The sequence below is a fragment of the Capricornis sumatraensis genome, chromosome 1, assembly GCF_032405125.1.
Source record: "Capricornis sumatraensis isolate serow.1 chromosome 1, serow.2, whole genome shotgun sequence".
In the NCBI taxonomy this organism is placed as follows: Eukaryota; Metazoa; Chordata; class Mammalia; order Artiodactyla; family Bovidae; genus Capricornis; species Capricornis sumatraensis.
In genome coordinates this window covers 243,137,349-243,151,443 of record NC_091069.1, presented here as the reverse complement: position 1 = coordinate 243,151,443, position 14,095 = coordinate 243,137,349, and the positions used below count along the sequence as shown (strand labels likewise).

At 37.0% G+C, this 14,095-nt stretch overlaps 1 protein-coding gene across 1 annotated transcript in view; it reads left to right on the top strand.

The window, feature by feature from the left end:
- The window catches only part of DNAJC13 (DnaJ heat shock protein family (Hsp40) member C13), a 140,611-nt gene that overhangs the window by 16,915 nt on the left and 109,601 nt on the right, over window positions 1-14,095 (top strand). Inside the window, exons 2-4 of the mRNA XM_068980123.1 lie at window positions 7,051-7,126; window positions 7,877-8,026; window positions 8,449-8,490. Coding sequence (XP_068836224.1) covers window positions 7,051-7,126; window positions 7,877-8,026; window positions 8,449-8,490 — 268 coding nt within the window. The remainder of the gene's footprint in view (window positions 1-7,050; window positions 7,127-7,876; window positions 8,027-8,448; window positions 8,491-14,095) is intronic.

Here is a 14,095-nt window from a genome sequence, read left to right as displayed (position 1 = left end):
TAGATCAGTCTCTTGTGGGGTCATTGCTCCTTTCTCCTGGGTCCTGGTGTGCACAAGTTTCTGTTTCTGCCTTCCAAAGTCTCTTTCCCAGTCCTGTGCAAGTTCTGGCGGCTGTATGGTGAGGTTAATGGTGACTTCCTCCAAGAGGCTTATGCCACACCCAAGTCTGCTGCACCCAGAACCCCTGCCCCTGTGGCAGTCCACTTTTGACCCTTCCCTCCACAGGAAACCCTCAGAGACTGTTCTGTTTCAGTCTCTGTGGGGTCTTTGGGTCCTGGTGTGCAAAAAGTCCTCTGAGCCTCTCTGGAGGGTATGGGGTCTGTTTCTAAATGTGATTTCATCCCTCCTACCATCTTGCTGGGGCTTCTCCTTTGCCCTTGGATGTAGGGTATCTCCTCAAAGTGGCTCCAGGGCTGCGCAGTCACTGCTCCAGTGCCTGCCGTCTTGCTGGGGCTTCTCTGCTCTTGGTCGTGGAGGATCTCCTCACAGTCACTCCAGCACCATGCTAGTGAACAATTAAAAGTAGCCAACTTTACCCAGGGCACTATAGGAGTTCAAGCTGTATATTATGAGGACTAGATAAGGTAACAAAAGCCGTCTCTTTCAGCTCTGTTTAGATCTTTTGGCTTATTTGAGACCTGTTGCATAGACTATCCACTGAAAGGGATTAAAGATGTTAACTTTAAAATAAATACACAAAGATTTTTATTTTCACAGGAAAATAGAGAATCATTTTGTGTGTTCAGCAGCTCATTAATATTTGACTCTTTGTGACCTCATGGACTGTAGCCCACCAGGTTCCTCTGTCCGTAGAAATTTCCAGGCAAGAATACTGGAGTGGTTTGCCATTTCCTACTCCAGAGCATCTTCCCGACCCAGAGGTCGAACCTGCATCTCTTGCATCGGCAGGCTGATTCTTTACTCCTGCACCACCTGAGAACCATTACTTTACAATAAACACAAGTTTTTTTCTGTACTTACCAAAAAAACTAATGTTGATTTTTCTCTTGAGATAAATGAATAGTACAAATTTCAGTACAGAAGTATATGACCTTGGTGATATACTTGACTGTGATGGTGCCCAGTATTTTTATAATATGTTTTTGTCTTGATAATATGGTGCATGTCTAATTGATAGAAGCTAGTTAAGAGTATTCAGGTCTGAAATAAACTTTCTTATGACTGACAATTGTCTTAGCTCTTAGTACTTTGAAGTTTTATTTAAGATATCTAAATTGGTTAACTAAATAATAAATAAAATATCTTCCCAGAGGAAACTAGGTCTTTAAGGAACTGTTATTCACTGCCATATCATTGAACCCAGCACACCATTAGGTCCTCATTTAATATTGAGGCAGTCCATGATAATATAGAATATCTGACCTAACATTATTAGTTTTTCCTTTCCTAAAAGAAGTTTTTGTAAGGAAAGAAATCATGTTATAAAAACTTATTTCAAAGATGAAAGCAGGATTTCCCTGTGGTGCAGTGGATAAGAATCTGCCTGCCATCGCAGGGGACTTGGGTTCAATCCCTGGCCCAGGAAAATTCCACATGCTGTAGAGCATCTCAGCCCATGCACAACAACCACTGAGCCCATGGCTCTAGAGCCTGCAGTCTGCAGGTACTGAGCCTACATGCTGCAACTATTGAAGCCCATGCACCTGTGCAAAGCAACGAAGACCCTGTGCAGCCAAAAATAAAATTTTTTTTTAAAAAAGAAGAAAGCAAGAAAAGATTGAGGGCAGAAGGAGAAGCGAGAGACAGAGGATCAGATGGTTGGATGGCATTACTGACTCAATGGACATGAGTTTGAGCAAACTCCAGGAGATGGTGCAGAATAGGAAAGCCTGGCATGCTGCAGTCCATGGGGTCGCAAAGAGTCAGACACAACTTAGTGACTGAACAACAAGAAAAACTGTTATTACTCAGTGACATTGTATCACGATTGGTTAATAGAAAAATAACGGAATTCTATATTACAAAGAGTACTATTAAATAGAAAAACCTGTGATCAAATCCAGGTGCATATCAGAATTATCTTGAAATCTGCCTGCAATGCAGGAGACCCGAGTTCGATTTCTGAGTTGGGAATATCCTCTGGAGGAGGAAATGGCAACCCACTCCAGTATACTTGCCAGGAGAATCCTATGGGCAGAGGAGCCTGGCAGGCTATAGTCCATGGGGTCACAAGAGTTGGACATGACTTAGCGACTAAATCACTACCACCACAGATGCCCAGGTATTTCTTATTTTTTCGGCAGAGCTCCAGATACATTTCTAATGGGCAGCCATGTTTACAAACAACTGGACTGTATGAAGATCTTTTACTTTTATTGAGTTTGTTTTACTTTTTCTATTTCATATTCAGTGCTCCTATTTCATTTATTTAATGTTTTCCAATTTCTCCATTTCTTTTTTTCTTACATTCTTTCTCAAGCCTTTATCAAGTGTAGTAGAAAAACTTTTATATATATATACATAAATAACATGTATAATATATATTTTAGAAAACATGAATTTTTGTCTAAAAATTTTGTGCATTTTGATTCTACTTGTTTGACTTGGTGAAAATAGAAAGCTAGATTTTTAATTTTAAAAAATACATATGCAGCGAGTACCAAAGGTTTACTCCACAGCAAAGGAAGCTATAGTCAATATCTTGTTATATACTATAATGGAACATAATTTCAAAAGTAATATGTGTGTGTATGTAAATATATATATATATATATATCTGGATCACAAGAAAAAGAATTCTGCTTTTTGAAATTTAGTAATGTTTACCTTTTGGCCGGTTCTTCTAAATGTCCTATGGACATAACAACGTATGAGATAACAAAATTTTAAAAATATTTGTGTAGGATATAAGGTTAACGTTAATGTAAATTTAGCATATTTAAATTATTAATGACATCATTCAAGATGCTCCTATTCTTTTTTCTGCACTTGATAAAATATTCTCAGAGACATGTTACTACGCCTCACTATGATTATAAATTTTTTCTTTTCCCTTATTTTTTTCATTTTTGTTTTATGTATCTTTGATTTTTTTGTTGTTAGATATTTAATAGCTTATGATGTCTATCTTCTTTGTGAATTGTACTTTTTATCATTAAAAATATTCATCTTTGTTTCACTTTAAAAAAAATCTTAAATTGCAAGTTTCACTAGCACCATACATGTGAGCTCATTCTGATTTTAATCTAAATCTGGTATCCAAGGGGGCTTTTTAGGTACTTGGAAGGTTTAAGGGTGCTTTAAAAAGGTTTTTAATTAATTAATTAATTAATTAATTTTGGGCTGCATTGGGTCTTCATTGCTGTGAGTGGGCTTTCTCTAGTTGCGGTGAGCAGGGGCTACTCATTGTGGTGGCTTCTCTTTGTTGCGCAGCATGACCTCTGGTCCTGGATAGTTGCAGCATGTGGCCTCAGTAGTTGTGTGCATCTTCCAGGACCAAGAATCGAACCTGTGTCCCCTGCACTGGCTGGAAGGCAGATTCTTAACCACTGGACCGTGACAGCACCTCTATAAAAGTTTTAAATGACCCAGGAGTACAATATTTACCCTAACCTTAAAGGGAAGTGCAGCAGCCATCCTAGATGAGAGAGGCCTGTGGAACTCTTAGAGAAAAGAGAAGAGAAAGAGAGAGGAATGGCAGGACATTCTCCTAGGAATTTTCTTACAGCTTTCTTCTTAGGAAGCTTTAGAGCTCTGAGTTTACCAGTTATGGCAGTATTTTGGGCCTAATGGACATCTCACTCCAGCATACTTGTGCTGCAGAATCTAGAATGCACTCTCTTCAATATGGTAGCAGCCACTAACCAAGCGTGGCTGTTTACAGTTGCTCATTAGCCACATTTCAGGTGCTCAAAAGAGCTACCTAGTTGGACAGTGTACCTACAGAATGTTTTCATCATTTTGGAAAGTTCTTTTGCACAGCACTAATCAAGATGAAAAAGTTACACAAGAAAAATGTTAGGAAGAGCTATGTTGGGTAGAGATTAGTATAGAATTGAAAAGGATATTTTCTTGACTTAGATTCTCCTAAGATTATGAATATCACCATATCAGTTGATACTTGGAACATTTCAGGGATTTAATTCTTACACTTTTGCTTCCAGAGTAAAGTAAATTCTGTAGTTTTATTTCAGGATTATACAAATTGGTATGTTTGAAATGAATTCATTTATAGAACAGAGAGTAAAAGATGTGAAAAACAAACTTAAGGTTGGGGTGGATGGGGAAGGGAGGGAGGGATAAATTGGGAGATTGAGATTGACCTAGATACCACTATATATAATAGATATCTAACCAGTCCATTCTAAAGGAGATCAGTCCTGGGTGTTCTTTGGAAGGAATGATGCTAAAGCTGAAACTCCAGTACTTTGGCCACCTCATGCGAAGAGTTGACTCATTGGAAAAGACTCTGATGCTGAGAGGGATTGGGGGCAGGAGGAAAAGGGGACGACTAGGATGAGATGGCTGGATGGCATCACCGACTCAATGGACACGGGTTTGGGTGAACTCCGGGAGTTGGTGATGGACAGGGAGGCCTGGCGTGCTGTGATTCATGGGGTCGCAAAGAGTCGGACACGACTGAGCAACTGAACTGAACTGAACTGAACTGATCTAGTAAAACCTACTGTATAGCACAGGGAATTCTACTCAGTATTTTGTAATGACCTATATGGGAAAAGAATCTTAAAAAAGTGGATATATTTATATGTATAATTGATTCACTTTGCTATACAGCTGAAACTAGCACAACACTGTAAGTCAACTATACTGCAGTAAAAACTTTTAAAGATAAAAATAATGCCATGTCTGTCAAGATGATTCTGAAAGTTAGAATTTGTGAATTCATATTTCTGCCATACATTTGATTTCATTATGCTATCTTCTGAGGCAAATACTGGTTTAATAAGATTTTATTTCTTTGTTCCCATTAATTAAGCCTCTGAAACTTTGAGACTTTTGAGCTATTTAGTTAAATCCTTGTGTACTTCATCTGTCCCTCAGCCCTCTCCCTACTTTCAGTTCAGTTCAGTTCAGTCCAAAATAGTCATCATTGTGGAGTATTACCATACAGAGGAAAAATCTAACAACCTAAATTACCTCCTGTCTAGAGCTTCAGGTCAGCTTGATCCACAGTGACTAAGCCTGAGATAAATTGCGATTATAATGAATATCAGTTTAGTTCAGTTCTGTTGCTCAGTCATGTCTGACTCTTTGCGACCCCATGGACTGCAGCATGCCAGGCTTCCCTGTCCCATCACCAACTCCTGGAGCCTACTCAAACTCATGTCCATCTCGTTGGTGATGCTACTTACAAAGCAGCAAATGAATGTTTTTATATTAGAAGGAAATGTGCTCATTGTTTAGTTTCCCATGCCACCTTCAACATAAGAAATTAGGGGAAAATTTTGTAATACAGCAAAATGGTAGAGATCAATAAAATCTTATCATTTTTCCCCAAAATGGAAACTTTGTCATTTTTATTATATAATGTACTGATTAAAAAAAATAATAGGAAATTAAAATTTGAAAGAGCTCTCTTGATCTTAATGAGAATACTCCTAGTGTGTGACCTTTGAGTCAGATAGTGACTGTTGGTTTATGGTAATGTATACCTTTTTACTGTATTAGTAGTTTAAAGCAGAAAAGCACAGTCTTTTCTGTACATATAAAAAAGGCATCTGATTATATTTAACATCCATTTTGATCATTTAAAAATCTCTTACTAAAATACTGAAAGATATTTCAATAAATACACTAATTATACATTTTTCTAATATTCAACTGTTTTCCTAAAATGAACTGCCTTTGGTCATGGTTTATTACTATTTTAATCTGTCATTTGATTCTTATTGATAGTATTTATTTAAAAATAGATTTATTTGTTTTGCCAGATTTTATTATACCTGGAAGAACTGAGAAGCTTTAGTTTGTTTCCTGGAACAATTGAAGAAGCATAGAATTACCTGTTCCTTTAGGGTTTCATCTTCTTATTTGATCCTGGTACTTTTGTAGGATGTAATTGTTTGCAGCTTTCTTAAATTCTTGTAATAGATGTTGATTTATTCTTAATTTTCATATTTATCATCATAGACTTACATTGTTTTTTTCTTCTGTGTCTATGGTTATAAATTATCTTATTCTTAATTTTGTTTTTGTATTTTCTTAGACTTATTTTCTGGAGAAGGAGATGGCAACCCACTCCAGTATTCTTGGCTCGGGAATCCCATGAACCAGAGGAGCCTGGTGGGCTACAGTCCATGGGGTTGCAAAGAGTTAGACATGACTGAGCGACTGAGCTCACAGCACAGCCCTAGTTTATCATTTTATTTTCAAAGAGCTAATTTGTCAGTTTTAAATAAGTTTTTGTAATTCAGTTTCCACTTTTCATCATTATGAATTTCTCTCTCTTCTAAAAAATTACTAATACCCAAATGGTTATTCTCCTTCAAATATGTTGCTTTAAGTGAAGGAAGTGACTTAAGAAGTGAAAATTGCTTGTCTGTGATGTAGGCTTCCTACTTCTATAAAATTGCAACACTTAATTGTAGTATAGGTAGTTGCTTAAATAGAAATCATTAAGATTCCAGAAAAAGGACTGTGATAGACCAGTTGTAGGCTGTAGCTTTTCCTTCATTTGTATCACGATCTTGTTGAAAGTATATTTGAAAGAATTACTAGTGTATAGTGTCTATTTTTTTTTTTTTAATTTTCCCATTTAGAATATTTTGGCATCATCTGGCAGTTTTTTGCTTAACTTCGTGTATACTAACAACAAAGATTGCTTCCATAGCTTTTACTTTTCTACTTACGGATCTTATTGTTTCACAGTAGATGGAGTGATGGGTAGATTTTTATATCAGTGGAATTTTAGAATATTAAAAATGTGAGAATATAAAAGCTATATTTAGTCACATTAAATCAACTAATACATTTCTATTTATTTATTGAGAAGTTTGTTTTGTGTTATATGTATTTTCTTATAAAATGTTTCCTTTAAGACTGAATTTAAGTACTTGATTTCCTTTGTAGGTATAAGCGTGTCTTTTCAGTTGGAACCCATGCGATTACTACATATAATCCCAATACCTTAGAAGTAACAAATCAGGTAATAATTTTAGAAGCTATTAGGTGAACTCCACTTGAATTTTAAAAGCCAATGCTCCCTGGCCTGAAATCAGGCCAGGAAGGATAGAAATGTCAAATTTGAAAAAGATTAATATGCTTATATAATGTTCAATACTCAGGAGCATACATAAATAAATAAAGGGAGCATATGTGTGCATATTTCTAGGCTCTAAGGAGTATAACTTTTTACTGTTATTTTGATTATAAACATCATTTTAATGTAAAATTTGTAAATTGTTTATAATTTTAAGGGCAATATTGTTACTGTAATACAGACATACATAAGTCTTAAGTGCAATGGTTAGAAAATGTATGTCGTAAAAATAAGGTTGCTGTTTATAAAGGCAAGACTAAATTGAATATGGGTAAATAAACACTTAAAATATTCTAATTTAAGTCCAAGTTAGGCATGTTTTACAGATTCCTCTTTTTGTTGCTGTTTTTAAAGGTTTGTAGATAATCATAAAATGTTATTCCCCAGATCTTTTCATATCTGTGTATTTTAGTTGCTTTGGAATTGGAAAACATAACTTTTTTATTATTGTCTCTGATAACTGAAAACTTTTTGGTTTGTTTTGTAGAATTACTGTAAAACAAAACATTTTCTAGATCTCAGTACTGTTCTGTAAAGTTTTTCATTTAATCAGTGATTTGAAATTAAAATGGTAAAATAAGTGTTGCATTTCATCACAGTTTAGCACCAGTTGAATGATTTCCTCTTTTTTGTTAGTGGCCTTATGGAGACATTTGCAGCATCAGCCCTGTAGGAAAAGGACAAGGAACAGAGTTTAACCTCACATTTCGTAAAGGCAGTGGAAAAAAGTCAGAAACGTTAAAATTTTCTACAGAGCACAGAACAGAACTTCTTACAGAAGCATTGGTGAGAATTGTTTCATGTTAGCAGACTAAATTTCTCTCTTCTCTTTTTTAATGAGTTACATTAAAGTACAGATACTGGTGTTCTGAGCCCTTTTCCCACTAATTGACCCTTAATTGACACTGTGAAACTTTTACTTTTTTCTTACTAAGAGACTGGATAATCCTTTAGGTTTGATAGTTCTTTTAGGTCTTTTTAAATGCATTATATAGAACAAAGAAGTTGTATGTTTAATCTACCCTGTTTTTCAATAAAATTTACACACTTTATATTGAATCTCCTTCAACTATAACTTTAATAACATTTTTTAATATCAGGATTACCAAGTTGGGATTTTACTTACTTTGGATAGAAAGTACTGAACTGAGAGTCTCTCTTAATAAGTCTGTTGTTATAAACTGTGTTTTTTATGTCTTCTCTTTCAGAGATTTAGAACTGATTTTTCAGAAGGAAAAATCACAGGAAGGGCAAGTATTTCTAACATTTATTAATATCTTTTTTGGCTTATCAGTGTTGCACTGTAGAAATCCTTGCATAAACTGTGTATTCCCTTTGTGGCAAAGCTGAAGAAAATGAAACATAATTTTAATGTCTCCTGATATCATGTGATGGATAAATGTAGTTTAACAGAAAACTCAAATAGAAATTAGATTTATGACTGTTAATGCCAATAGTTAGATAACAATCTTCAGGCAGAACTAAATATTAAAAACTAAATATTTATTAAAATATTAAATATTAAAAACAAGACTTCATTTAGGAAGTCTTTATTCTTTGTTCTTAACAGCAACAGAAGCTTTACACTGCTGATAATACTTTCTAGAACATGCAGTCGCTATTTGTTGTACAAGATTCTTATTTCGGAAGTATTAAACTTGTAAGAAAACGTATGTATTGAAACTGTCTCATTGTATGCTCTCGCCCTGAATCCGGGGGCTTCCCAGGTGGCTCAGTCACCTACCAGTGCAGGAGACATGGGTTCAGTGCCTGAGTCAGGAAGATCCCTGAGAGGAGAAAATGGCAACCCACTCCAGTACTGTTGCCTGGAAAATCCCATGGATAGAGGAGCCTACCAGGCTACAGTCCATGGAATCACAAAAAGTCCTACATGACAGAGACTGATCATGCTCGTGCTCCCTGGGTCTTGCCGATAATGAAGGTTTGCATGGTGCAATGACAGTTTTTCAGGAAGTAATTATTGCTTATTAGAATCTTAACTTTTCCAGGCCTTCTCTAGACATGTTATAACAGCATTTAAAGTAAATCTGAGTCTTCTGGAGAGGGGAAATGGGTACTGATGCTTTTCTTTCACTCCCTTCAAATACGAAATTTCTTTCCATGAGAAGGTATTGCTTATATAATAGGGGTGGGGGATCCAGAGTAATGTGTAAATTCATAGCACTGTCCAGAACTCTAGCTTCTGGCAAAAGGCAGGACCTGAATTCTAATATGCTGGCAGTACCATTCCCTTGTTTTTTAAAAGCCCTCATCCTTTCTATGGGTTTTCTGTTCTATGTTTTAGTATCTGAGAAGCCTCACTGATCTCAACTCAAGCAAATGGTTGGTTGCTCAGGAGCCATTTAAAATAGCTTAATGGTATTTGGTGAGCTCCTTGCTGCTTATACATGATAAGCCACAGTCACATTTCTATAAATCATAATTTAGTACACTTTTTTAAATTATGTTAGTAGGTGAGTTTTCTGTATAGCTCATCTATTTGGAAAACAACTGCTTCCTAAAGCATATTTATAGATTTTGTTATAAGTTCCCCTTTATATATGTTAACTTCAGGAAGTTAATATTTTTCAAACTTTTTGGTGGAAACAGTATCCATAGAAGATAGCCTGAAGGGCAGCAGTTTTATATAAGTTGAATTTGGTCTTAGGCTTCCCATCACTCCTAGATATATTCTAAATCAGGTTCTCTTAAGACTGTCTTGGCCACCACAATCCTGAAGGACAATGATTTGTTCCGTTGACAAATCTCACTGCTTTACAGTTGATTACCTTCTGAAAGAATGGAGAATATCCTGCAGACTGGGCTGATGCATGTAAACCAGCATAGTGGGAAAAGCACCAACTTTTGTGACCTCCCTTCCCACCAGATTTTGTGACCCACTTCTGCTGGAAAGGTGTGGTACTGCTCCATCCTTTAGCGCAGATCAAGGCTTTAAATATATTCTTGGGTTAATGCAGGCCCTTTGGTCTTTCTGCAGAATTCCTTTAATGAAACTGTCGTGTTCATGATGCCGTATCTCAGAAATGCTGAGGGGATTGATGGATATGATTCTGTGAACCTCATTGCTGGGTTTAATGTTGGGAGGTGGAGATATTTATTATCTAATGTCTTACTCTCTTTTCTGAACACCTGCAAGAAAATTTCTCTGCTGTTTTAGTATTAGAAGTAGTGTATTTTTGAGCAGCAACCAGCTTATTTTTACCTTAAGAATCATGTAACTGACCATGCATTCTGCTTCATATTGATGGGTAGAAAACTTTATGGAGTTTTTGGGTCAACAAGGGAATGGTCGTTTCACATCTGACATTTTATTATCTTATTTTCTCTTTGTCTCATTTTCCCTTTATTCTGTACATATCATTTTGGTTATCAGCCTCAACTAAATGTTTTTTCTAAGAATAAAACTGGGGAGTAAATGGATGTTCACCCTTGTAATTATTTCTGATACTAAGTTCTTCAATTTATAAAGGAATGTAATCTAAATAGAGCTTCCCAGATGGTGCTAGTAATAGAAAACTGCCTGCCAGTGTTGGAGACATAGGAGATGTGGGTTAGATCCCTAGATTGGGAAGACCACTGGAGAAGGAAATGGCAACCTACTCGAGTATTCTGGCCTTGAGAATCCCACTGAGAAAGGAGCCTGGCAGGCTCCAGTTGGTGAGGTTGCGAAGAGTCAAACACGACTAGCACCAGTTACCTAAATCAAATTTAACTTGCTAATGTGATCAGACTTCTAAAGATGACATCCCAGTGGTGTGTATTTAGAAAAGCCTACAGTCAACTGAGGCTTCAGCTTTTTTCTGTGTATAGAAAAAAAATCTACATCATTTCATGACAAATAGAAGGTGAAAAAATGGAAGTGGTGACAGATTTTATTTTCTTGGGCTCCAAAATCACTGTAGGCGATGACTGCTGCAGTGAAATTAAAAGATGCTTTTTCCTTGTAAAAAAATCTATAACAAATGTAGACTGCATATTATAAACCAGAGACGTCACTTTGCCAACAAAGGTCCATATAGCCAAAGCTATGATTTTTCCAGTAGTCATGTAGGGATGTGAGAATTTGACCATAGTGAAGGCTGAGCACTGAAGAACTGATGCTTTTGTATTGTGATGCTGGAGAAAACTCTTGAGAGTGCCTGAACAGCAAGGAGATCAAATCAATCAATCCTAAAGGAAATCAACCCTGAATATTGGAATATTGGAAAGAGTGATGCTGAATCTGTAATACTTTGGCCACATGATATGAAGAGTGGACTCACTGGAAAAGACCTTGATACTGGGAAAGATTGAAGGCAAGAGGAGAAGGGAGCAGCAGAGCCTGAGATGGTTAGATAGCATCACCAACTCAATGGACATGAATTTGAGCAAACTCCAGGAGATAGTGGAGGACCAAGAAGCCTGACTTGCTGCAGTCCATGGGGTCATAGAGTCAGAAACGACTGAGTGACTGAACAACAAGAAAAATATCTACATTGATATATTGAATTAGCTTGAGTTGTTTAAATTAAATACCCTAAAAGCCCTGAAATGTGACTTAGCTTTTTTCCATATCTAACTTGATTAAAAGAATCCATCGACAAAAGTTGAAATCTTTTCTCCAGTGGAACTCCTTCACAGTAACTTTTGTTTAAGATTTCCCTTAAGATTTGCATGAGGGTGACTTAAAATTGTTTCACAACTAAAACCTTTGTTAATTTTAAAAAGATACACTGTCTTTTCATACTGTTCATACTGTTTACGGGGTTCTCAAGGCAAGAATAGTAAAGCGGTTTGCCATTCCCTTCTCTAGTGGACCACATTCTGCCAGAATGAACAGTATGAAAAGGAAAAGATAGGACACTGAAAGATGAACTCCCTAGGATGGTAGGTGCCCAATATGCTACTGGAGATCAGTGGAGAAATAACTCCAGAAAGAATGAAGGGATAGAGTTAAAGCGAAAACAACACCCAGTTGTGGATGTGACTGATGATAGAAGCAAGGTCTGATGCTGTAAAGAGCAGTATTGCATAGGAACCTGGAATGTTAGGTCCATGAATCAACGCAAATTGGAAGTGGTCAAACAGGAGAAGGCAAGAGTGAACATCTGCATCTAGGAATCAGCGAACTAAGATGGACTGGAATGCATGAATGTAACTCAGATGGCCATTATATCTACTACTGTGGGCAGGAATCCCTTAGAAGAAATGGAGTAGCCATCATGGTCAACAAAAGAGTCCGAAATGCAGTACTTGGATGCAATCTCAAAAACGAGAGAATGATCTCTGTTCGTTTCCACAGCAAACCATTCAATATCACAGTAATCCAAGTCTATGCCCTGACCAGTAATGCTGAAGAAGCTGAAGTTGAATGGTTCTATGAAGACCTAGAAGACCTTTTAGAACTAACACCCCAAAAAGATGTCCTTTTCATTATAGGGGACTGGAATGCAAAAGTAGGAAGTCAGGAAACACCTGGAGTAACAGGCAAATTTGGCTTTGGAGTACAGAATGAAGCAGGGCAAAGGCTAATAGAGTTTTGCCAAGAGAATGCACTGGTCATAGCAAACATCCTCTTCCAACAACCCAAGAGAAGACTCTACATATGGACATCACCAGATGGCCAACAGTGAAATCAGATTGATTATATTCTTTGCAGCCAAAGATGGAGAAGCTCTATACAGTCAGCAAAAAGACCAGGAGCTGACTGGATCTGATCATGAACTCCTTATACACTTTGTCCTGAAGAAAGTGGGGAAAACCACTAGACCATTCAGGTATGACCTAAATCAAATCCCTTATGACTATACAGTGGAAGTGAGAAATAGATTTAAGGGACTAGATCTGACAAACAGAGTACCTGGTAAACTATGGATAGAGGTTCGTGACATTGTACAGGAGACAGGAATCAAGACCATCCCCATGGAAAAGAAATGCAAAAAAGCAAAATGGCTGTCTAGGGAGGCCTTACAAATAGCTGTGAAAAGAAGAGAGGTGAAAAGCAAAGGAGAAAAGGAAAGATACACCCATTTGAATGCAGAGTTCCAAAGAATAGCAAGGAGATATAAGAAAGCCTTCCTCACTGATCAGTGCAAAGAAATAGAGGAAAATAAAAAAGAATGGGATAGACTAGAGATCTCTTCAAGAACATTAGAGATACCAAGGGAACATTTCTTGCAAAGGTGGGCTCGATAAAGGACAGAAATGGTAGGGACCTAACAGAAACAGAAGATAGTAAGAAGAGGTGGCAAGAATACACAGAAGAACTGTACAAAAAAGATCTTCACAACCCAGATAATCACAATGGTGTGACCACTCACACTTACCTAGAGCCAGACATCCTGGAATGTGAAGTCAAGTGGGCCTTAGGAAGCATCAAAGCTACGAACAAAGCTAGTGGGGGTGATGGAATACCAGTTGAGCTATTTCAGATCCTAAAAGATGACGCTGTGAAAGTGCTGCACTCAATATGCCAGCAAATTTGGAAAACTCGGTGGCCACAGGACTGGAAAAGATCAGTTTTCATTCCAATCCCAAAGAAAGGCAATGCCAGAGAATGCTCAAGCTACCCCACACTTGCACGCATCTCACATGCTAGTAAAGTAATGCTCAAAATTCTCCAAGACAGGCTTCAGCAATATGTGAACCATGAACTTCCAGATGTTCCAGCTGGTTTTAGAAAAGGCAGAGGAACCAGAGATCAAGTTGCCAACTTCCACTGGATCATTGAAAATGTAAGAAAGTTCCAGAAAAACATTTACTTCTGCTTTATTGACTATGCCAAAGCCTTTGACTGTGTGGATCACAAAAAACTTTGGAAAATTCTGAAGGAGATGGGACTACCAGACCACCTGA